Here is a 26,431-nt window from a genome sequence, read left to right as displayed (position 1 = left end):
TTTCTGGACTATCTTTAAAGGGAGAGTATTGTCTGATCAAGTAAATTCTGAGAAACCCCCAAAAAGTAAATAAACAAGATGGACGAAAATAAATCGTTTTGTATATTTCTGTTGCCAAATTATCTCGCCAATGACAAATTTTAATTGCCACAATTATTATTTTATCGCAAATTGTGAAATTGGTGACCGTCAGCTGAAACCCTGATTTGGCTGATAAAATAAAAGAACACTTTTGTAAAATGTATATTAATAACAAAAATATATCATTCATACAAAACAAAAAGTTAATACATGCAGTTATATATCTAAATAAAACTGTAAACAAATGACAGCTTCTTTCATTCAATTGGCATTAACGATAGCACCCCTCTTATTGGTCACTACTCCATGTTCCAATTGGCATTTGGGAATAAATTTCTGCCCATCCACAAAAGTGATTTTGTAACACACTAAGTTAAATTGTGTTCTGAATACTTTTTTTTTTGGTCTTGTAGGAATGTTACTTTGCTATTCTCAAAATGTCATATTCTCTGTGACTTTGTTTCTATCTTTTGCTATACAAATTTGTCCATTCCTTCATTGTTGTCTGCATGAATTTATTTCTGTCTATCATTATCCTACAGACAAGTTTTCTCCCTTATAACCACTTATCATTACGTATTATCCTTCAAGTTACTTTGCCCAAGCTCCAATCTTAGTCTGTTTTGGTTTATTTTCTGCTTTGTCTTCATTCATCCATGATTCAAATAAGGCTTCCATCATCCTACGAGAAGCTGGATTGCCATTGTTTACCGTTGGCAATATTTGATCAGGTCTGATATACTGTACAAATCTTTTTAATTCTAGATAGCTACTATGTTCACTGTATGGTAAACCTAAAAGTAGTATTTATCAATAATAAATAGTTTTTGTTTCTACCTTTTTTGTTTCTACCTTTTACCATAATTTCCCTACAAGCAGTGTTTTGCCAAAGATGTTAATTTAACTGTGGAACATGGGACAAAACCCATATATGGTATGTGAACATGTTTTATTGAGTTCAAGGAGCCAGTAGTCCAGTGGTTGTCATTGGTTCATGTCTGTCATATTTGTTTTTCATTAATGGTTTTGTTACAAATAAGGCTGTTAGTTTTTTCAATTGAATTGTTTCACATTTTCCTTGTCATGGCCTTTTAAAGCCGACTATACACTATGGGTTTTTCTCATTGTTGAAGGCTGTATGGTTACCTATATTCGCTTACATCCACTTTAAAATGATTGCAGGTCAAAAGTGTCAACAACCTACTAATTTTTTTCTACAAGATATATCTGCACTCTATTGTAAAATTTTATTGAGCTCAAAGACAAAAATATGTGTCAGTGAACCCATTTCTGTAAGAAGCTGTTATATTTGACCTAGATGCCTCCTTATACTTATATGTAATATATAATTGTTGGTCATTTTGTATCAGAGATCAGTGCTGAACATTAAAAATGTTTAAGTTTAAAGATCATGGACAATGACCTAAGTCACCATCTTGTAGCCCATGTTCATCTGTTTTATGAAAATATCAAATATGCCTTTGTTGTTGTCTATGGCAGAATTATATACCTGTACATTGTACGATTAATAAACAAATGAATGTGAACTGACATACCATATATTTTAATTTCTTTATTTCCTTTTGGTTTGATTTGATCTAATGACACCATTTTATCATTGTAAGTCCATCCTGTTGGTTCTATGGCTACCACATTATTATACTCTGTTCTTAACTTAGATCTATATTCATGTAAGCCCTGAAAAAAGGAAGATAATTTATAATCATTTTATCATTGTAAGTCCATCCTGTTGGTTCTATGGCTACCACATTATTATACTCTGTTCTTAACTTAGATCTATGTTCATGTAAGCCCTGTAAAAAAGGGAGATAATTTATAATCATTTTATCATTGTAAGTCCATCCTGTTGGTTCTATGGCTACCAGATTATTATACTCTGTTCTTAACTTAGATCTATATTCATGTAAGCCCTGTAAAAAAGGGAGATAATTTATAATCATTTTATCATTGTAAGTCCATCCTGTTGGTTCTATGGCTACCACATTATTATACTCTGTTCTTAACTTAGATCTATGTTCATGTAAGCCCTGTAAAAAAGGGAGATAATTCATAATCATTTTATCATTGTAAGTCCATCCTGTTGGTTGTATGGCTACCACATTATTATACTCTGTTCTTAACTTAGATCTATGTTCATGTAAGCCCTGTAAAAAAGGGAGATAATTCATAATCATTTTATCATTGTAAGTCCACCCTGTTGGTTCTATGGCTACCACATTATTATACTCTGTTCTTAACTTAGATCTATGTTCATGTAAGCCTTGAAAAAAGGGAGATAATTTATAATCATTTTATCATTGTAAGTCCATCCTGTTGGTTGTATGGCTACCACATTATTATACTCTGTTCTTAACTTAGATCTATGTTCATGTAAGCCCTGAAAAAAAGGGAGATAATTTATAATCATTTTATCATTGTAAGTCCATCCTGTTGGTTGTATGGCTACCACATTATTATACTCTGTTCTTAACTTAGATCTATGTTCATGTAAGCCCTGAAAAAAAGGGAGATAATTTATAATCATTTTATCATTGTAAGTCCATCCTGTTGGTTGTATGGCTACCACATTATTATACTCTGTTCTAACTTAGATCTATGTTCATGTAAGCCCTGTAAAAAAGGGAGATAATTTATAATCATTTTATCATTGTAAGTCCATCCTGTTGGTTCTATGGTTACCACATTATTATACTCTGTTCTTAACTTAGATCTATGTTCATTTAAGCCCTGAAAAAAGGAAGATAATTTATAATCATTTTATCATTGTAAGTCCATCCTGTTGGTTCTATGGCTACCACATTATTATACTCTGTTCTTAACTTAGATCTATGTTCATGTAAACCCTGAAATAATTATAAAAGTAAATTATAAACAAGATACTACACATACTTTTTTCAAGTTTTTTTGTTTTAGAAGTTTTAAACATGGGCTTTCATATTTTATTGTTAATACTTATACATGTGAATGGATATATATTGTAAAGCGCTTAGGGTAATTTTAATATTATATAATGCGCTGTTATAAATACTGTATAATAAATAATAACATACTCAAAAGTTTTGCAAATGGTTTCAAAACAAATACTAGGGCATGTATATTACTGAGGAGAAGGTATTTCTGTGTGACTGTCTTATCTCCTTTGAGGAATTCACTGGTTAACAAGGAAGCAGTTTTTTAGTAAAATTTCCTAATCTTGTATATTCAACAGGATATTATTTTGTGAAGGATGCCCAATATTGCAGGTATGGTTTTTCACTATATTTTTGTAACACAAGCAGACAGAGATCTGTTCTTCCCCAATTCAAAAGTAATAACTGTGTAAATTAGTGCAAAACAGATTTAAATATTAAAAAAATAAAGAATAACCTACTGTCTTAAAAGGAGCAAAGAGAACTGAAAATATCAAAGGGATAGCTTAAGTTGTAGATTATAAAAGGACTAAAAATGTTATAGCACAAAAATGAAATAAGGAATTATTAACCTAACCAGTCCTGCAATAGATGTTTCTTTTCTAACAATAAATTCCTAGCCCTACAGATGTATTGTTTCAATGACATACTTGCAGATTAAGTTTTTTCATTGGTAAGACATGGAGAAATGTTTCATTGGCATCTAAAGTCAATCTGGCTGAGAGATCAGGATCTTCTAAACACTCCAGGACTTTGTACTTGTCTCTCTGAACACATATCTTACAGTCAAATCTCCTCGCAATGGCTGAAAAAATATTAAAACAGAGATTTCACCATGTTTTTGGATATTTTGAAGAGTCATTATTTTCAATATTTAAACAGCAAAAAAGAACAAACTGTATCTACATGTTCTTTTGTAAAATTAGGAAAGTTTTAATTTGATCCCTAGATACAATCATATACAGTTATATATGTTTTATTCTAAGTTGGAAATTCCCTGAAGGTTTTTTTTGTGAATTGTCAGGATTATGACAAGTCCCATAATACGATATTTATGAAAGATAGAAACAAGGACCAGAAAAACCTGAAAATAAAACTTTTCAAAACGTTACGGCTCTAGTTAACATAAAACTTACACTCCATAAAATTAAACCATTTTATGGCATGCATAGTGATTTCCCAATTATAATGCCAGATACAATAGACAATTTTAATTAATTAAAGATGTACTTAGGTGAGGCTTTGGAAATTTGTGTCAGATTTTTCGACTCCTTGTTTTTTCCCCCAACAATACAGAGTAAAATATTTTGCCTCATAACACCCATTTTTCTTTTCATAAAAGTCTTCATTAGCTCATGAAGGGTTATTTACCAAAATTTAAGCAGATTCTTGATTTTTTTCCCCCCCTTCGATTTGAGACTCAAATAATACCAAATGCAAATGTAAGGTAAATGTCTGAGTTAGCCTTTTGCCGGCATTTTTTAAAACTCAAATATCTCAAAAAGGAGCTCCATCACCTATCAGTATTTTTAGCTTATTTTGTTCCTTAACTCCTGCTCTTTCAACTTATAGTATCAATTTTAATTTCTTGATTTTTTTAAATTCATCCAAGAATATCCTTAATCTTTAAATCAAATTTCCAAAGTAAATATCCAATCTACTGTCAACATACTTTAATTCAACTATTTCTACATGAATCTCATCAAGAAATCAAAGAGCTGAAAGCTCTGAGGAAAAATGACGCCACTGTCTCTAATATTGGGATAGTTTTTATGCAAGTCTTGATTTTCACATACCTTAATTAGTTTAACAATGCAACATGTCTCGTAAGCATATAATTGATATTTGTATATGTGTGTGTGTGAAGTGAAGGTGACAACTGGCTGTGTTTTTTTTAAGACAAATGAATAGGTCAAGACTACCTGAATTGTACAAATAAATACCGTAGAAAGGCTTGTATATTTCTCACTGGTACATAGTCTGAATCCGTGTCCGTTCGCGCCCATTCACGTTTGCGCCCACTCATGTTCGCCCCCTTTCACTTTCACATCCTACATGTTCGCACCCAATCTTAATTGGTTTTGTGTTTAATAACTCTGTAAGCAAGTGTTTTCTTATAAGTATAATTGTTGTCATTGTCTCAAAAATAAAGTGTTGAATAAATCTTAATCATGTTTTGGATAGGGTATTGTTAAAAATAATAATAATCCTTTCTAAATAAAGTGGTATTTTGTCAACGTTTTATTTTGTGTTGAATAACTCTTAATCATGTTTTTGTTAGTGTATTGCTATAACTTTGTTTCATTGACTGTTTCAAAATGAAGTGAGATTCTGACTATGTTTTTTTCTGTGTGTTGAATAAATTTTATCATGTTTTGGTTATAATAGTGGATTGCTATATTTTAGTTCCTATATTTTATTGCTTCGTTGTTTCAGATCAAAGGGACCAAGCTGTTAAAAACAATTATCTTTTGTATTTTTCCTTTTAAATCTTCAATGTTTTACTCATACCAAGCTATAAATACATTCAGTATTTACACCAAAGCAATTTAAAACAACAATCATGATTTTCTAATTATTCAACTTGAATTTGAATTAAAATTGGGCGCGAATGAGTAGAGTGCGAACGGACCTTGGGTGCGAACGTGCGAGCTGCGAACATGTAGGGTGCGAAAGTGTATTGGGCGCGAACAGACCTGATACCACAGTCTGAACCCCCTTCTCCCACAAAATATTAAGTAAATAATCTTTTTGTTACTGTTATCAAAGGTCTAATGAAACTCAGGTAATTTCAAACATTTGTCAAAGAATTCTAGTCAAACCGGTACCGGGTTAAATTGGCACCTAGACAAATCAGCACCTGGTTAAATCGACACCTGATATAGTCAATTCGTCACCCATGTTAAATATATATTTTTAACAGTATTTTAAGCAAAAAGAGTAAAAATAAGAAAGGGGTTGCCAGAATTTTTTTCAGTATTGAAGCAAAAAGAGTTAAATTCTAACTTTCACATTTTTGGGTGTTCATGTACATTTTGTATATATTTATTTTTCTCAACTAAATGACTTTTTTGGTGTATTTTTAATGATATATAATGTATATATGAGTAGTCCAAATAATTATTACGTCTGGCAAGGCTTTTTTTAATTTCATTCTGGGACACCTTCCTATGACCGCAAGGCTATGTTAATTTTTTTCTGGGATGCCCAGAAAAAAAAAAAAATATCCTACCCAGACGTCATAATTATTTGGACTAATACATGAGATATTGGATATTTTTATGCATTATTTTAACCAGTTGAGCATTTTACAGGATTGTTGGTTTAATGCTGTTTATTTACTGAAAAAACACCTTAAATTTGCTAATTATTTGGCATGAAAGTTTGATTTATTGAAAGGGACTCATAGTTTTCCATTTTATTTTAATAATTGTCTAATTGTTAAAACAACAGTTGGGTAAGGGATTCGTTGTTTACCTTTATACACAACAACATATTCACTTTGGTTTCCTTATTTACCTAAATACACAACAACATATTCACTATGTACTTGGTAACAGTTATTAATTAATTGAATAGAAAATATTATAACAAATATTATTGGATGCCGAATTGACGTCAAATAGGTGCCAATTTGACTAGATGCCAATTTAACCAGGTGCCGACTTAACTTGTACGTTTCAATTCCTCTGCGATCGTTTGCGGTATTTTCTTGAGAAAACCTATTTTCCATCATCAAAGAGAAGAAGAAACTGCTTGAAAATGATTCTGGAACGCTTCATGATTGTTAAAATAAGTTTAATTCACTCAAATAACAATTTTGAAACTTGCGATGTTTAAACAGGAAGTTTCAAAAGCACGTGTAAAAGAAGAAATTAACAGGTGAGAGTGGAAATCCGTACATGACAGATATCATTATAGTACGACTTTGAAAGTAAAACAGTTCCATCCTTTTGTAAAACAGTCTTTAATATACCTATCACATTAATGTTTGAAGGGTCTTAAGCTTATTCAAACCATATAAGTCGGTATGAAACACCAAAACGGAATGAACAATAACCGATTACGTTTTGTAGTTTACAAATTCTAAACTGGTTCCCGTCAAACTACAACACTTTGTTCGAGTGTAGTGGAATACAAGCAGGAACCAGTTTGTTTGTATAGTAAATTATGAAACCGAGTGTAAACTGGTTCCTGGCTGATAACTACACAATGATCATGCATAATGATAACACAAGCAGATTCCAGTTTGTATGGAAAACAGTAAATACGAAACCAAGCGCGGTAGGCAGAGAAATGTTATGAAGTTCAGGTCGGCAGTTATGGAACAATGACTGCGTCATTTTCCAAAAATAACTAAGGCTCTTAAGAGCCTGTATCGCTCACCAGATTCTACTTGGGATTTTGAAATCATATAAAAAAAAGGTAAAATTCGGCTACAAAGTAACAACACTTGGCCAGCACCTCATAAGGAAAGGAACATCCATGCTATGTTTGGTTTCATTCCATTCAGTGGTTCTTTAGAAGAAGACTTTTGTATGCATTTCCTGTAGGGTCCTATGTTAAACTAAGTCCCCCGCTGGTGGCCATCTTGGATGATGGATCTTTCGTTCCATTCAGTAGTTCTCTAAAAGAAGTCATTTGTATGCTTTTCTTATAGGGTCCTATGTTAAACTAAGTCCCCTGCTGGCGTCCATCTTGGATGATAGATCTGTTACAAAATTACAACACTTGATCAGCACCTCATAAGGAGCATTCATGCTATGTTTGGTTTCATTCCATTCAGTGGTTCTCTAGAAGAAGTCATTTGTATGTATTTCCCATAGGGTCCTATGTTGAACTAAGTCCCCCACTGGCGTCCATCTTGGATGATGGAACCATGCTATGTTTGGTTTCATTCCATTCAGTGGTTCTTTAGAAGAAGACTTTTGTATGCATTTCCTGTAGGGTCCTATGTTAAACTAAGTCCCCCGCTGGCGGCCATCTTGGATGATGGATCTTTCGTTCCATTCAGTAGTTCTCTAAAAGAAGTCATTTGTATGCTTTTCTTATAGGGTCCTACGTTAAACTAAGTCCCCTGCTGGCGTCCATCTTGGATGATGGATCTGCTACAAAGTAGCAACACTTGGTCAGCACCTCATAAGGAACATTCATGCCATATTTGGTTTCATTCCATTCAGTGGTTCTCTAGAAGAAGTTCAAAATGTAATAAGTTAACAACGACGACAGACGAAGGATGCTAAGTGATGAGAAAAGCTCACTTGGCCCTTTGGGCCAGGTGAGCTTAAAAGGAACAATTCATTTCAAATGTGAAAAGGGTGATATTAACTGGGCTGTATTATTATATTTGGTTTTACAATGTTCCACCATGGAAACATTTAGTATAAACTGTAAAATTGGTAAAGCCTACTTAAGACTATATTGAAAGTTTTAACAGTTTAACAAATGCTGGTATATCTTCATCCTTACAAGACATGCCAAAGAAAGTTTTCCTTTACAAAAAGATGATTTTGTTGAAATCAAATATCAACCTGTAAATATTCTCTCTTTCCCTATTGTATAGGATCCACAAACTACCAAGGTTTTAGGTTTCTCTGCCAATATTTTTTCCACCAAGGAAACACCAAACTCAATCACAAGTTTCTGGGGTGGAAATGCATACTTTGGATCACAATATCTGCAAAAGATGAATCAGGCAAGATGACAAATATTTTTTAAGATAGTTTTTCTCATAGTTAAAATCAGTATTTAATGTCTAAGCAGTGTATTTCCTTGTTTTACTTTCTTTACCATAATTGCTGATTTTCGTTATGATAATTGTTTGGAGACTGTATAGTTTTTATAGTATGGCCTGATTGGGACTATCTATTACATTTTTAGAGATTTATTTATTACAAGTAAATAGCAGTTCATTTAGAAATTTATGGAAAGACAGCAAATCTTGAACAGCTACCTAACAATAACTAACGAGTTGGTCTTTGGACAAATGTTGGATACCAATTTATTGTGATCGTGATGAATGTAAAAGGTTTAGAGATTATGCATTCAATAATTACACCTACGTCGTATCTAAATATAGCTGATGTAGTCGTACGTTCTGTAGACAACTCATTTCCTCCATGGACGGATCAGCTCTGAAATCTCCAGTATGCAATATTAACTTTCCTTGGTGTGTCTTAAACAGAAACAAGACAGATCCTGGACAACTGAAACAGACAAAAATTGCTATGATTATTCAGTTATTGTTTTAAATTTATTACATATATTTGTAATAACATAACTAACTGTCATCTGACCAATTTTCTGATCAAGTAAAAAGCAGAAATCAAGTGATATAATTCGTAAATATAACTCAACATGCAGACATCTTATACTACCAGGTATTTCACATCTAATCTTTTATGGTAATATTCTTTACAAAGCACTAAAATGTCAGTATTCACCTCAAAAGCTTACAAAACCTTTAAACAGACTTATTAAGAAAGGATATAGTTACGATACTGTTGTCAGGTCATTTTTTTTTGTTACATCTTCTGACATCAGACTCGGACTTCTCTTGAACTGAATTTTAATGTGCGTATTGTTATGCATTTACTTTTCTACATTGGCTAGAGGTACATGTATAGGGGAGGGTTGAGATCTCATAAACATGTTTAACCGAAGTCAGGAGCCTCTGGCCTTTGTTAGTCTTGTATGATTTTTAGTTTTAGTTTCTTGTGTATAATTTGGAGTTTATCACTGTACTAGTATACATATTTTTTAAGGGGACAGCTGAAGGACGCCTACGGGTGTGGGAGTTTCTCGCTACATTGAAGACCCATTGGTGGTCTTTGGCTGTTGTCTACTCAATGGTCGGGTTGTTGTGGCTTTGACACATTCCCCATTTCCTTTCTCAATTTTATTTTTATGATTGTTTTTTAACTTTGAATGTAAGGTTTTCTTCTGTTTTATTATATGCGACACTTTTTCTAGTAGTGGAAAATAATCATGCAAAGTGCCATAGCAAAACTCTGTCAGAGATTTTAGAGTGGCAGTGATGAAATATTTTTTGTGAACAGGCTAAACTGTTTTTGACCTTGACTTTCAGTATATATATTTCCTCCTTGTTCTAGACACATCTTCTAGTAGTGGTGTTTAATCATGTTTACTCACAGAACTACCAGGGGGTTTAAAGTTAGAGAGCAGATATTATTTGTGAAAATATGAGTCCAGTGGCGGATCTAGAACTTTTTATAAGGGGGGCCCGCTGACTGACTGGCCCGCTCAAGGCATACTTCAGTGATTCCCTATATAGTCAACAAAATTTTTCCAAAGAAAGGGGGGAGCCAAGCCCCCCCCTGGATCCGCCTATGATGACAGACAAACTGGATACTAGATGCCATCCAATTATCAATCTACAGTGCCCTAACAGTACAGTTATTTGGACTAAACAATATTTGAGACCTACTGATTAGCCTCTAGAAGTAAGACCTCAGTGCCTTCCACAGTGCATAGTGTATTCATGGGTAAATCATGGACTAAATCTGGGTTGATTCCTATCCTTGACTTGATGAGGTTACCAGTCACCTACAATGTACAGAACATTATAATGTATTACTACAGGTGGAATATAAAATACATGTTAAAGCCACTAGTTTTAAGAAAAATAAAAAATAAAAGAAGAATGTGTCCCAGGACAAGAATGACTCACTGTCAACCTACCTACTCTGTCTGCCTGTTTTGAGTCATAGCATTGTGTATAAGTTTTCATAAAATTTGGATAAGGAAAACAAAAGTTTAGAGTGTGGAAACAAAATGTGACTGCCGAAGAGACAGTCAAGGGCAACACTTAATGCCTCCCATTGCCTAAGGCTATGAGCTTATAGACAAATAACTATCAGCCAATCAGAAGACATGTTACATCCAAAATTAAATTATTTGGAAGTAAACCTTTATATTGTAAATCAATAAATTAATAATCATGATAAATACCTTGCTACAGTAAATTGGACCTGAAAATGTTTTGGTTAGTCCTCTGTAATGGTCATAATGAAAATGTGACAGGAAATAGGCTTTGCATCCTGGGACATTACCATAACAGAAGGCATCTACTGTAAATCCCGTTTCTATGTAAAAAAAAAAAAAAAATCAAATCACATGCTGAACATAAAATGCCGATCCTTAGATATCGATACAACAAAACCCTGTATCAATTTGAAACAGAATCATGTTCATAAATTCAACATTTATTATAAGCTATAATTATTAAACCATTAAACAAAACATCTATTATAAGCTATAATTATTAAACCATTAAACAAAACATCTATTATAAGCTATAATTATTAAACCATTAAACAAAACACTGCATCATGCGATTAATTTTTAGGCAAAAGTTAGTACATTGTAGTCTCAATGTTAAGAAATGTCTTCACTTAGTTCAGATAACTTTAATTGCCATTTAAATGATAGCAATCATACCACATATACATGTAGTTCAGCTCTTGAAAATAATAATTCTTATCAATTTAAACATTTTATATCCAAGATATCTACATTTACATGATCTATAATCATATTTTTTTCTAATTAAGATACCTACATAATGTACATGTATGTATGATATATATGGTAAACCTTCTCATTGAAGACCTGTTGGTGACCTTCTGCTGTTGTCTCTTCTATGGTTGGGTTTTTGTCTCTTTGACACATTCTCCATTTCCATTCTCAATTTTATCAATTAAAATCATTTGATCTCTGGTGGAGATTTGTCTCTTTATGAATCATACCACATCTTTTTTACACAGTTATATTCATGCTTAATGACATGATTTTATTTATCATGAAGACAAGTGACTCCAGTAGAAATCATCTTAGCTTCAAATAAAACAGAAGTTTAAATAGACTGGATATTCCCCTTACTGCATGCACCCCATTGAAAAATTAATTGGGAAGTTATATTTCAATCAAACATGTTTGACATGTATGAAAACTGATAATAGAACATTAATCTGTAACTGACTTATATCATATATCATTTATATATATATATATAGTATAATGCTATTAAATCTCAGTAAATTCCAATGATCATGATTATTGTTAATGTCAAACCTGGTATTTTCTTGTAAAATGGACAATATCTAACTGGTTTTGTGGACTGGTTTCCTTTACCACTGTTCTCAACACCAAGTACATTCTGTAACTCTTTGTCATCTTTAGTTATCATTTTTCTGGTCCTCGGAAGTGACTCTTTTTCTTTAACATGTTTGCTAACTGAACTAATTAAAATATCAGTTGCATTTTTCACTAACGCAGGTTTACAATTTTTTGAGGTAGCGTCTAAATCTATGCAAGGTTCGGTTCTTGATCTTTTCATAGAATTCATTAAAACTGTGTTTAAATTTTTCTCTTTAACAAAACTGTCACATGATTCTGTACTGGACAGCTGACTAGGAATAGCACCATTCAATTTACTCTTAATACTCACAAAATTGTTAGTACTACTTGGAATATAATTATTGTTTGTATTTGTTTTATCTTTCGACCCCTTGTCTGTCTTTGATCCTGAAAAGAACGATAACAAAGATGGCTGATTTTTCATATCAGATTGTTGTTTTGACAATTTAGATTTTTTACTTGATCCCGTTAGATTAACAACTTTAGACTTTTTTGCACCTTTTGTCCCAGTCATTGAAGCAGAGTTAATTGATCCTTGAGAGGAGGGAACACTATCAGATTTTTTAACATCACAGGTTGAAATATATTGCACATCACTATCAGTGTCGTCTGTATCGAGTATGACTAAATCATCTAAATGTTTGTCTTTCTGCTCATTACTTAAACAAAGATCTGTATCAGTAGGAAGCTTATTTGTCATTTCAATATTACTGAATTCTACATCACTTGGGTTCTTATCTGCAAATTCATTTCCCTCAATTTCTAGTTTTTCCGAATTTTGACATGTCAACTCAATATTCACATTCTTATACTCTTTTTTACAGCTTTGTTGCGAGAACTTTTGTGATTTTTCTGAGTCATTAGAATTGGTGTTTTCTACACTTTCCATCCTTCTCCTGTAATTAGCAAAGAAAGACTTTGACTGAGAATTACTATCTTCACTGGCATCAATATCAGATACAGATTTACCACTTTGTACTATTTCATCGTCTTCAAAGAGTGGTTGGCTAAGACAAGAATCTATATCGGCACAATCAACACCAATCTGTTTTTCTTTTTCAGATTTCACATACTGACTTGTTTGCATGTCATGTTCACATTGTTTTAACGATTCTAGTGGTTCATCATAGGTTATCACTTCACTTTTCTGAGAACAATATGTTGCCTCTTTGAATGCCTCTTCAAGATAAGTGGATAAATCTCGTGGACTTTTCACCTCATCATCATCATCTAAAACATCTTGTGATGACTTAGAATCAGATCGACTACATTTGTTTATTACCCCTTGGGAGTAATCAGAAGTATTGTTTGTGACATCTTGTGAAGACTTAGATTTAGAAGGACTAGATATATTCATGACTCCTGGGGAGTTACTAGAGGTATCATTTGTGACTACAACATTATACTCAGTGTAGTCTTGTGATGACTGAGGTTTGGATGAACTACATATACTGGTATTTATGACTTCTGGGGAGTTACTTGTAATATTGTTTATGACTGCAACATTATTGTCAGTGTCTTCTTGGGAGGATCCAGATTTACATGAACTACATATATCAATGACTACTTGTGAGTTACTAGAGGTATGGTTTTTGACTATTTGTGATGAGACAGATCTACTGCTCTTTGAACTTTCAGACAATTCAAATTCTGTTTCTGAAAAAGTTTTACTTCCATCAAAGTTAAGTCTAGTTTTGCCTTTCTTTTGTTTGTCTGTAAGAGAAAGTATAACTATAATTAAATGTGTTACATGCTTCATTCATAGAAGAAACATAGAGCAGTTATAATGGGTCAAACAAAACAGTAGTTCATGTGTTGTAGTGCTAATTGATTTCCCACTTGCAACTCATAGTATCTAAAACAGAAAGAAATTGTCTGACAGTTCGGAAAAGTGGTTACAACTGATCATGTGACTTAAAATGAAGTCGTGGTTTTTTGGGTTTTTTCTTCCTCCAATCATTCAATAATATTGAAAGATTCAAAATGTCAGTCAACAGGAAGTAGATATACATGTATATGTATGACAGGTATCAGGTACAAGATTGACAGAAAAAAAACTAATATGTTACCACACTTTACAAATTTTAAAGCACAACAGGTTTATTTTGCACAACATTGACAATAGTCCAGACTATAGTAAAGCATTTTCTCACTGTGTTGAAGACCTATTGGTGGCCTTTGGGTTTTTATTTGCTCTCTGGTCAGGTTGCTGTCCCTATTGTTGACATTTTACCTTAATTGTGTCTGTTTGTTTTGTTCACACATCTTGACAATGTAATGGAATTTGATGCAACTGTCATACAAGTGAGAGGTTTACTTAGCTATAAAACCAGGTTCAATCCACCATTTTCTACATAAGAAAATGCCTGTACCAAGTCAGGAATATGACAGTTGTTATCCATTCATTTGATGTGTTTGAACTTTTGATTTTGCCATTTGATTTGGGACTTTCCTTTTGGAATTTTCCTCGGAGTTCAGTATTTTTGTGTTTTTACTTTTAAACACATTCCCAATTTCAATCTTAATTTTTGTCCACCTTTTTAAGTGTATCGTCGCTGATTGCAAGCTCCTTATACTTCAAAGATTGTGCAGGCCTCTATAATATCTTTTTTTCCAACTTGTCCAGCAGGACAAGTAAATACCCAAACTAACTTGTCCGATTGAAATATTAACTTGTCCCAAAAAATCTTAATAATAACCTTTTTTGCATTTCAAATAGATTCAAGGAACAAAATGAATTAAAACAATAGAACAGAATTTGATTTATATCTTTTGAAATACTTTGAGAACAACTGAATCTAGTCATTTCACAGAACTAAGGTTCTAGTTTTCAACAATACCAAAGTCTCATCAGACTCTGTACATGAGTCACCGTCTGATACTAGGCCTGTCAATGTACACTTATTGGATTTGTATCCTGGTTTTTTTTAAGTTAAAAAAACTTAATTCAAATGCAATCCATAAAAAAAAGAAAGATGAGGTATGATTTCCAATGAGACAACTCTCTACAAGAGAACAAATGACACAGAAATTAACAACTATAGGTCACCATATTGCAAGTATATTTTTTTTCCTACATATTATCATATATGATTTTGTGAATTTTATGGTAAATATTTTTTTCATTTTTATTTAAAAATTATTTATGAAAAAAAAATTACCGGTATGGTATTTTTTATAAAGAAACAGAATAAGATAGGAAAAGAGGTACTAATTTGTCTTGGTCCAGAAATGTCTCCTGCATTACCAAACTGTCCATTAATCACGTCTATTATAAAATATGTCTCCTACAGTGCCAATCTGTCTATTAAACTGTTAAACTTAGAGCCGAATCTTTTCTGAGCTGATTAGGAACTGTCTCGTAAAGTGACCTTTTATAGCTGACTATGCAGTATGGGCTTATCAAAATACTTGTGCATTCCATTCATAGCATAAAATCGCATATAATGAAATAACATGGTTCTGTTGGGTTTTTTTTGGAATTAAAGTGAAGCCACCAAAATTGGCACTTGATCTGTGTGTTGTGGTAATAAGCATGGTGTGTTTGTTTCATAACATTTGGTTGAGGCAAATTAAATTTATAGAACGGAAATCAACTTTGAATGTATGTACTGACGGATGGACGGACGTACAGACGGACAAGGGTAAAACTTAATGCCCTTCTGCTACAGCAGGGGCACAAAAAAGAAAATATGTCCTAGACACTTCACAGTCTCTGTAAACAAATGATTTGTTTTTACCTATCTGGTCAGCTCTTGTTTTTCTTTGTCTGTAATCGGCCAACTGTTTATGACTAAACCTCCAGAAATGGCTTTGTATTGTACAATCACAGTCTGCTCCTTCAGAACATTCTACAATACAAATGATATCTGTTTAAACTGCTTCTCAACACTGCAGGTCAAAATAAATAGGGCCATAGAAACTTGAAAAGACAAACATTTGGCTACTTATTTGTTTGTATACTTGAGTAAAGCAATTAGCTCTAAAACGTGAATGTTCTGCTCAAAACATGACTACTGATAGGCTGAATTGAGAGACATCACAGGTAGCAAAACATGGCTACTGATAGGCTGAATTGAGAGACATCACAGGTAGCAAAACATGGCTACTGATAGGCTGAATTGAGAGACAAAACAGGTAGCAAAACATGGCTACTGATAGGCTGAATTGAGAGACATCACAGGTAGCAAAACATGGCTACTGATAGGCTGAATTGAGAGACAAAACAGGTAGCAAAACATGGCTACTGATAGGCTGAATTGAGAGACATCACAGGTAGCAAAACATGGCTACTGATAGGCTGAATTGAGAGACATCACAGGGAGCAGAACATGGCTACTGATAGGCTGAATTGAGAGACATCACAGGTAGCAAAACATGGCTACTGATAGGCTGAATTGAGAGACATCACAGGTAGCAAAACATGGCTACTGATAGGCTGAATTGAGAGACAAAACAGGTAGCAAAACATGGCTACTGATAGGCTGAATTGAGAGACAAAACAGGTAGCAAAACATGGCTACTGATAGGCTGAATTGAGATACATCACAGGGAGCAGAACATGGCTACTGATAGGCTGAATTGAGAGACATCACAGGTAGCAAAACATGGCTACTGATAGGCTGAATTGAGAGACATCACAGGTAGCAAAACATGGCTACTGATAGGCTGAATTGAGAGACAACACAGGTAGCAAAACATGGCTACTGATAGGCTGAATTGAGAGACATCACAGGTAGCAAAACATGGCTACTGATAGGCTGAATTGAGATACATCACAGGTAGCAAAACATGGCTACTGATAGGCTGAATTGAGAGACATCACAGGTAGCAAAACATGGCTACTGATAGGCTGAATTGAGAGACATCACAGGGAGCAGAACATGGCTACTGATAGGCTGAATTGAGAGACATCACAGGGAGCAGAACATGGCTACTGATAGGCTGAATTGAGAGACATCACTGGTAGCAAAACATGACTACTGATAGGCTGAATTGAGAGACATCACAGGTAGCAAAACTTGGCTACTGATAGGCTGAATTGAGAGACAAAACAGGTAGCAAAACATGGCTACTGATAGGCTGAATTGAGAGACATCACAGGGAGCAGAACATGGCTACTGATAGGCTGAATTGAGAGACATCACAGGTAGCAAAACATGGCTACTGATAGGCTGAATTGAGAGACATCACAGGTAGCAAAACATGGCTACTGATAGGCTGAATTGAGAGACAAAACAGGTAGCAAAACATGGCTACTGATAGGCTGAATTGAGAGACAAAACAGGTAGCAAAACATGGCTACTGATAGGCTGAATTGAGATACATCACAGGGAGCAGAACATGGCTACTGATAGGCTGAATTGAGACATTACAGGTAGCAAAACATGGCTACTGATAGGCTGAATTGAGAGACATCACAGGTAGCAAAACATGGCTACTGATAGGCTGAATTGAGAGACAACACAGGTAGCAAAACATGGCTACTGATAGGCTGAATTGAGAGACATCACAGGTAGCAAAACATGGCTACTGATAGGCTGAATTGAGATACATCACAGGTAGCAAAACATGGCTACTGATAGGCTGAATTGAGAGACATCACAGGTAGCAAAACATGGCTACTGATAGGCTGAATTGAGAGACATCACAGGGAGCAGAACATGGCTACTGATAGGCTGAATTGAGAGACATCACAGGGAGCAGAACATGGCTACTGATAGGCTGAATTGAGAGACATCACTGGTAGCAAAACATGACTACTGATAGGCTGAATTGAGAGACATCACAGGTAGCAGAACATGACTACTGATAGGCTGAATTGAGAGACATCACAGGTAGCAAAACTTGGCTACTGATAGGCTGAATTGAGAGACAAAACAGGTAGCAAAACATGGCTACTGATAGGCTGAATTGAGAGACATCACAGGGAGCAAAACATGGCTACTGATAGGCTGAATTGAGAGACATCACAGGTAGCAAAACATGGCTACTGATAGGCTGAATTTAGAGACATCACAGGTAGCAAAACATGGCTACTGATAGGCTGAATTGAGACACATCACAGGTAGCAAAACATGGCTACTGATAGGCTGAATTGAGAGACATCACAGGTAGCAAAACATGGCTACTGATAGGCTGAATTGAGAGACATCACAGGGAGCAGAACATGGCTACTGATAGGCTGAATTGAGAGACATCACAGGTAGCAAAACATGGCTACTGATAGGCTGAATTGAGATACATCACAGGTAGCAAAACATGGCTACTGATAGGCTGAATTGAGAGACATCACAGGTAGCAAAACTGTACAAAAAAGAATGAAACTAGAAGAACTTTAAGAGCAGCTTGTAACATTCAAAGAATCCTGGTTCCCTTATCTCCCGCAAGCAGATGTTTTATTATTGCTAAAGATGTAGATTTAACTTCTGTTGATTACTGTAAATTCAGAAATTATGTGAGCTTTTTATTAATGCAAATAACGCACCTGGGTGAGTATCACAATAATACAGATTTGCATTAAGATAGCTGATGCATATAAATGTATGCAGGTTTTTCTGAAATCACAATTATTAATCTCGCATGAGTGTTCATTCTTAAAAAATCCCAATAATAAATAATACATGCAAAATGGTCCGAGACCACAATTATTTCGTAGTGCATTTCTTTTAGAACATAAATGAAAATAAAAAAAATCCCACCTGCGCTTTCTCCATAATATTTTTACAGTGTGTTGTACTACTTTTTGGACAAATTATATCAAAATTATAGAAAACTTCATCGGCTCTAACTCAAAATATGGACAGTTTTATGTTTTGGGCGTCTTGAAATCTTTTGACAGCTTCCGAAGTGCTAATTTTTAACCTTTTTCAGCTGGACCTAATCACTACTTTCCATTAAAATTCTGGACCCAAATTTTTTTACAGTGTAATTTCACCCCCCTACTTGCAATTTGAGGCATTAAACATAAAGAAATCAATTTGGAAGGGGTATAAAAATTAATGGCAAGTAACCCACTGTCAACACTAGGGACTATATTCATGAACAACGAAAATCAAGGGACGACAATTGTGGTCTCGGACCTAATAGGATAGAAAGAGTGGAATAATCTTAATAAAACTTGGTATGACCAAAGCTTAATAAATTATAACACTGCTTACAAAGTTTCATAACAATAGGATATATATTATAGACAGTATGTTAAATTCTATACTCATCTTTGCGTGCTAAATTTTGACGTTAAAATTGAAAAATTTCAACTATCAACATTTGGGGCTTTAAAAATAAAAATATTGAGAAAAAAAAAACTTTTTAAATGCCTTAATATATCAATTATCATGTACTAAAAGCAATAGAGTACTCATTTGATTTATCAGACTTAGTATAATTATTCAAAAGTCAAATTTATATGAGCCTGTGCCTAAAAATTGAGATTTTTCAATGAAGGGGGTCTTACATGAAGATGTGATATTTTCCAGCAATTTTAAATTTGTGAAGCTTTTTGGTTATAAATAATCCTTACATATGTATTAAATGTACTTTAAATGGAAAGAAAAGTTACAAATAACATATCATATTAGTTTAAAAGGGTCTTAGGCCAAGTAACACTGGAAATAATTTAGGGTCTATTTAGGCCGTGCCACATATTTACATTAAAAAATGCATATTGAGGCTATAAGAAATAAAAATGTGTGTCTTTTTTATCATTTCTATACTCATGTGACATGATACAACAAATCTGAGCACAAACTCTTGCAATTAACTTTTCTTACAGACAGTATGGTCTGATACAAAGATTTTTGCCTTTTTAGGGGAAAACTTGCATGCAATTTATTCTCAACAGGCTTATATTTAAACCACTTGCTATCCTACAGAAGAACAGAAAGATATTATGTGAAATGGAACAGGTACAATAGACTTTGCAAAGTGCTTTTGATACAAATTTAGTGAGGTCTTTATTATGGACTTCAAATTTTATGTACCAAGCTCCCCACTTTTGACTTCATCCAAATAGGGCGTTAGATAAGGGTCATTTATACAACACATTTAGCACATATTGTCTGAGATAATCTTCTTTTCTGTAGATTCAGAGTTCATAAATAAGTAAAAGAACTAGATAAAAGCATAGAAACACAAATATTGACACATGAAAACCTGTCAGATTGAAAATAAGGATGCCATATATGCATCAATATTGAAAAATCTATAAAATGCCTATTTTGACCATAAAATGCCAAAATTGGTCATTTTTGCAGAAATTCTATAAAATAAAAGTTTAAATCCTTTAGTTTCATGCTATTTGACAAATTGACACCATCAAATCATTTAGGGAAGTTGCCAAAGTACAGATTCTATATTTACAGATTTCACCTCTTAGGTCCGAGACCACAATTATTTCGTAGTGCATTTCTTTTAGAACATCAATGAAAATAAAAAAAATCCCACCTGTGCTTTCTCCATAATATTTTTACAGTGTGTTGTACTACTTTTTGGACAAATTATATCAAAATTATAGAAAACTTCATCGGCTCTAACTCAAAATATGGACAGTTTTATGTTTAGGGCGTCTTGAAATCTTTTGACAGCTTCCGAAGTGCTAATTTTTAACCTTTTTCAGCTGGACCTAATCACTACTTTCCATTAAAATTCTGGACCCAAATTTTTTTACAGTGTAATTTCACCCCCCTACTTGCAATTTGAGGCATTAAACATAAAGAAATCAATTTGGAAGGGGTATAAAAATTAATGGCAAGTAACCCACTGTCAACACTAGGGACTATATTAGTGAACAACGAAAATCAAGGGACGACAATTGTGGTCTCGAACCAAATGCAATAATTTCTGAATTTACAGTCATTTTATTTTCATGCATGGATACCAATTTTTTCGGGATTGACAAAAAGTGTTTTTTTTCGTAGATATATGATTTCATGGTTTGCCTACATTGTAAGTCAGCATACAAGCACTATTACAATGTAGGCTGAGGACTGAGGTTGTAAAAATAGAAACTTGTACCTGTTGATATTGAACATTCAAATTCATGGTTTACCGTTACCAACATCATTACCCAGTGTTTTAGCTACAAAGTGTGAACAGTGGGCAGCGCCCTCCATTTTTTATTGACGCCCATGCCTTTTTTCTGCAGGCCCTCGGGCGCCCTGCCATTTTAACCGCGGAAAAATCAGCAATTTCTGCCTATGAAATACCGTTAAATTCGTAATTCTTCCATGAACAGGAAGTTCAGTTTCCCCATTCAACTGAAACTTGAATTTACAAGAATGCACATTAAAGTTATGTGTTAATTAATTATCAGACTTAAATAATTGCCTTTTTATCAGTGACATAATTAATGCGTAAAATTGCCATTATTCTGATTACGTAGCACCCTGCCCTCTTCAAATCCTGGCTAGAACACTGATTACCTGATTCAGGTTTATAGTTATCTATACATTCTGCTGCATGCCAGGAAGGAGTTTCTATCACTAAGGCAGAAAATGGCATCTGACAAACAGGACAATATCCATCGTACTTCTTTCTTTCTCTTTTAGGAGTTTTGCTCTTCGGTGTCTTTCTCTTCTGTCTAGTTTGTCCCTGAGATTTTGAGGGAGTGGAATCTTCCTTATTTTGAGCCTTATTCTTGTCTCCTTTTTTATTCCTCGATAATTTTTTAGTGTGTTCTTCCTTTTTCTTTTTATCTTCTGTAACCAAATTCTGAAAAATGAAGAAAAAAAAATCAGAAAAATAATAAGAGCCTATAGACATAGAACATGTAGAAAATTATTCCCATGGCCAGCTCACAGTATGTGTCAAAGTTCACTGTACTGGGAAATTCATTGAAATTAGGGCCAAAGTCATTATTCAGCAAATATTTTTAAGGTAAACATCTCAATTTAATACCATGGGCATGTGTACTAATTTATTACATGTGTATGTTTCAAGTTGATGTGACCACACCTTGTTATGTGCATGATGGTGACATAACGTATCCTCAAGTCAAATGGGGGTTTGAGGTCTAGTAATAGTAATTCCAAGCCACCTTACACTCTCTTTGTGTTGAGGTGTTAAAATGTAATTAAGTTGTACAAAGAGGCCCAATACAAGGTTCCCTCTGAGAGACCAATAAAAAAACAATGGCTTCAACATTTTGACATCACAGGAGGAAGGTGTCAAAGCAAATAATATACTTAGTATAGCTTTTTGAGACGTCATTATTATTTGGACTATGGATACAGGGGTTCCCACTATTTGGTAAATGATGTAACAGAGATGTGTGTAATCGACAAACATTTCTAGTAAAGGACATAACTTAACTTAATAGTGGTCTATTATTTATCACAATGAGGTACAAATGTAGTCTTTTCTTTCTTTGTCACTTTACCATCATCAATAAATTATACCATGATAGCTATAGAAACAAGTACAGGCGATACAATATATAAAGCTTAACTTACAATATATATATCATCAGACAAAGATTCACATGATTTACAAAAACATTGGGGAAACAAAATGTACAGAAGGATCCAAAATGATGCAGACTCCCAGTTACTACAAGAAGACATGAACAACTTGCTCAGATGGGAATCTGATTGGCAAATGGAATTCCATCCCAGCAAATGCCAACTGCTACGCGTTACCAACAAGCGCAAACCACATCTAACAAGCTACAACATTCATGGGCACAATTTAGAACTGGTTGACTCAGCAAAATATCTAGGCGTCACAATCCACAAAACTATTAATTGGATCACCCACATACATGTAGAGTGTATAGCTAAAAAGGCTAATTCAACCAGGGCCTTCATCCAAAGAAATCTTCAGCACTGTCCCCAACAAACAAAAGCTGTATGCTACACAATGCTAGTAAGATCATTGCTTGAGTAGGCATGCTCAGTCTGGGACCCGTTCACCAACCTTAACATACAGAAATTAGAAAGTGTGCAAAGAAGATCAGCCCGGTTTGTATTGAACAACTACCAACAAACCAGCAGTGTTACATCAATGCTAATCAAAGCACCAAGGGTGCTATAGGCAGTTAATCAAAAACCCAAAGGCAAACTTGGCTAAGTTCAGATGAATAGTGTAAAGAATTAGTGAAAATATTTATCTCAGGCATTGTTCTCAGCTATTTCTAAAGTATCAAATAATGCTTACAAGTACAGTAATGTTTACGCTATGCAATCCTACCACTTTCAAAAGTTATTTCCAATTTATATTTATAGATTCCAATGTCTGAGATTATGCACATACACTGTCCCATGTTAGGGGAGAGTTTTGTGCCAGTTAAGACGTTTAAGCCGCCACACTGTATGTACCTGTCCATAGTGAGGACCCACTAATGTGGTGATTGTTGCTGTATATCATATTTATTTTTCATAATTGTTATGTACATTGTTTTAGATTTTAATTTCTTGTGCATACTTCTGATTTTAGTATGATGCCCATTATCAATGATTATCACTGAAATAGTACAAAGGGGCCAGCGAATGCAAACCGGGTGTGGGAGTTTCTCCCTGCATTGAACAGGTTGGGAACAAACCCTCTATATGGTGATTATACTTGTATAGAGGGATAATCTTTCTATCATGTCTATAGAGGGGTAAAATTATCCCTCTATAGAGGGGTATTTTTGTTAAGACTGGATTTAAATCAAAATAGGGCAGAATGGCATTCTCTACTTATTATGCACCAATTGATGTAATTAATTTAATATGCACATGCCCAGTTTGATGCTTATCTGACTAAATATAAAATCTATTGTTCACCATGATTGAAAGCTGTGATGATCAGGTAAATTCTACTCACTTATGCCTCACTGAACAGAATTTCTATTGATAGATTTAACATGAAATTTAAAGGTCAACTATTCCTTTTGTTGTTGATCAGGTGTTCAGGTAGGTATACAATAGATTGCAAGTTTTGTCACTTTAGCAGAAAACTGGTTATCCCAATTTTTAGTAAAGTGCATATGTTAATGCATCTATAATGCTAGAGATTTTGGCCAATATAACTAGAAAATGCCATTCTGCCCTAATTTGCTTTAAATCCAGTGCAAACAAAAATACCCCTCTATAGAGGGATAATTTTATCCCTCTAAAGAAGGATTATCCTTCTATACAGGTATAATCACCATACAGGGGGTTTGTTCCCAACCTGTTGAAGATCTATTGGTAACCTTCGACTGTTGTCTGCTATTAGATCAGGTTATTGTCTCTTTGACACATTCCCCATTTTCATTCTCAATTTTATTAACGTCTCAAATTATAACTGAATTAAAATATCTTGATTACGGTTTAACTTGTTTGTAACTTCAAATTGTTGAAAACATAAACGTTTCTCGAGCCTCGTTACCTTTTTATCGTATCATGCGATTTCTTTTCGTATCATTTTCATGGAAAATCATTTACCAGCATCAAGTTGCTGAAGGAACCGCATAGAAATGATTCAAAAACTCTTTACGAGTGTTTAAATGTGAAAAAATATAAAAAGAAACATCGAAAAAAGTTGTATTTTTCTGTACCGGAAATCGAAAAGTCCTTGTAAATCAAAAACAATTACGGTGTAATACGTGTCACAGATTCGGACTTAATATTTTACAAAAATATGCGACTTTGGAAGTTCAATAATGCCGTCCTTTAGAAAACAGTTGTTAAATTTTTAATCTCAGTATTTATTGAAGCACATTGAGCTAAATCAAAGCACGTGTAGCATTATGTAACACCAAAGCCAAACAATCTTGAAATGACCTTGACTTGTTGACATCGACCAATGAGAAAATTACAATAACAACAACTTTATTTTACAAGCATGAAGGTCATTTACGAGATAACGGAATAATATTAACAAGAATACAAATGAGCATACATTTAAGATTACTGAATTAAGATGATTTAAATAATCTCAATCATTTCAGACAAAAAAACGAATGAAATGATTAATAATAGTGTACCTATGTATCATCAGAATCCTCCCAATTTAAAAGGTATGTAAATTTCGTCTTCTACAATGTATGTAATTTGAAATTGCCGCCAACTTATATCAGCTGATTAATAGACTACTGACGTATGTTATACGTATCGATGACAAACAATATTCCTACGACTTTTGCCATTTGGAAAATGTAAACGACTCATCTTTATAGATTTTCGGCGATCAAATATTTCATACAATTGTTCTTTGACATCTTAGCCAACAGCACAGGGGATAATAAACTATAGAAGGATTTCTATCGAGCACTACTTCCTATGTGCAACTTCAAAACTTTTGGGTGATTCGACGATCATTTAAGGTTTTTATGGAAAAAAATTTTATATTCCAGAATAAAAAGTATGAAAAAAGTGTCCAATTATTTATAAATAACATGATAGCCAGCCAGATAATAAAAGTGGCACATATTTCAGCATTTATTGGGTAGAACAGAAATCTAGGGTGCTCGCATAAAGCAGCTTAACTGCTTAAAAACTCCACAGTGGCAACCACTAGCTGAGAGGAGGGCCAACTGCAAAGCAGTAATGATGTACAGGATAGTAAATGGACTCGCAGCAATACCAACGCTAGAGCTACACACTACATCATCTGTAGCAAGAGGACACACAACACGATTTCTCGTACCGTATGCCAGAACTTCAACTTAGACATTCCTTCTTCCCAGACAGCATAAGGATATGGAACGGCCTCCCACAACCTTTGGTGGACAGTACCTCACTAGATGCTTTCAAGCAGGGGTACTGAGGCAGAGCTGCAGTATCCCTTAATCGCACCATCAGACTGTTTTTAACTTGCACCTGTAAATATTTTCTTGCACCTTTGTTGTCACACCCAGCATGGGCAATAGTGCGATAATACTCAATTAGAGGACTGCACTGTATTGGAAGAAGAAGAACAACAAACATCGTAACCACTGCACTTCAGCATTATCAGGATGCTTTGCCTGAAGTTTCCCCTTGGTATGTGTACAAAATGGCCCATCTATATTAATCATTATCTTTGATGTTTTGATACTATTGCAGTTTGAAAATATCGTAATTCACAGGGCACAGAAGGGGTCATAAACCTTAACAAGTGTCTGTGAAGTACACAGTTATGAGATATATCATATTGACTTATTGTTTTCAACCTTTTTCTTCTTTTTCATTAAAGGAATGTAGTCAAAGTCTTCCTCGTCCATAATTCATCTTCAAATATATTTCATATCACTTATTTTTTCCTATTTTCTGGCATGATGATTTTTAGCTAAAGATTGCATATTCCCGCGAGTTTGT

At 34.0% G+C, this 26,431-nt stretch overlaps 1 protein-coding gene across 2 annotated transcripts; it reads right to left on the bottom strand.

Moving 5' to 3' along the window:
• Positions 1–230: 230 nt before the first annotated feature.
• LOC143073717 (uncharacterized) lies at positions 231–26,431 on the bottom strand. Of its 2 annotated transcripts, XM_076249482.1 has the most exons (11): positions 26,287–26,431; positions 21,593–21,881; positions 15,911–16,021; positions 12,105–13,883; positions 10,983–11,116; positions 10,459–10,577; positions 9,074–9,217; positions 8,543–8,688; positions 3,662–3,816; positions 1,638–1,779; positions 231–875 (listed from the first exon to the last, which is right to left on the bottom strand). In XM_076249482.1, exons 1-11 carry the CDS (start codon positions 26,335–26,337, stop codon positions 673–675), a joined length of 3,273 nt encoding a protein of 1,090 aa, XP_076105597.1. In that variant the 5' UTR covers positions 26,338–26,431; the 3' UTR covers positions 231–672. The 2 variants fall into 2 exon arrangements, with proteins under 2 accessions (XP_076105597.1, XP_076105598.1); XM_076249483.1 differs by lacking the exons at positions 231–875; positions 1,638–1,779 and adding an exon at positions 2,190–2,596.

The sequence above is a fragment of the Mytilus galloprovincialis genome, chromosome 4, assembly GCF_965363235.1.
Source record: "Mytilus galloprovincialis chromosome 4, xbMytGall1.hap1.1, whole genome shotgun sequence".
NCBI lineage: Eukaryota > Metazoa > Mollusca > Bivalvia > Mytilida > Mytilidae > Mytilus > Mytilus galloprovincialis.
This window is presented reverse-complemented; position numbering and strand designations above follow the sequence as displayed.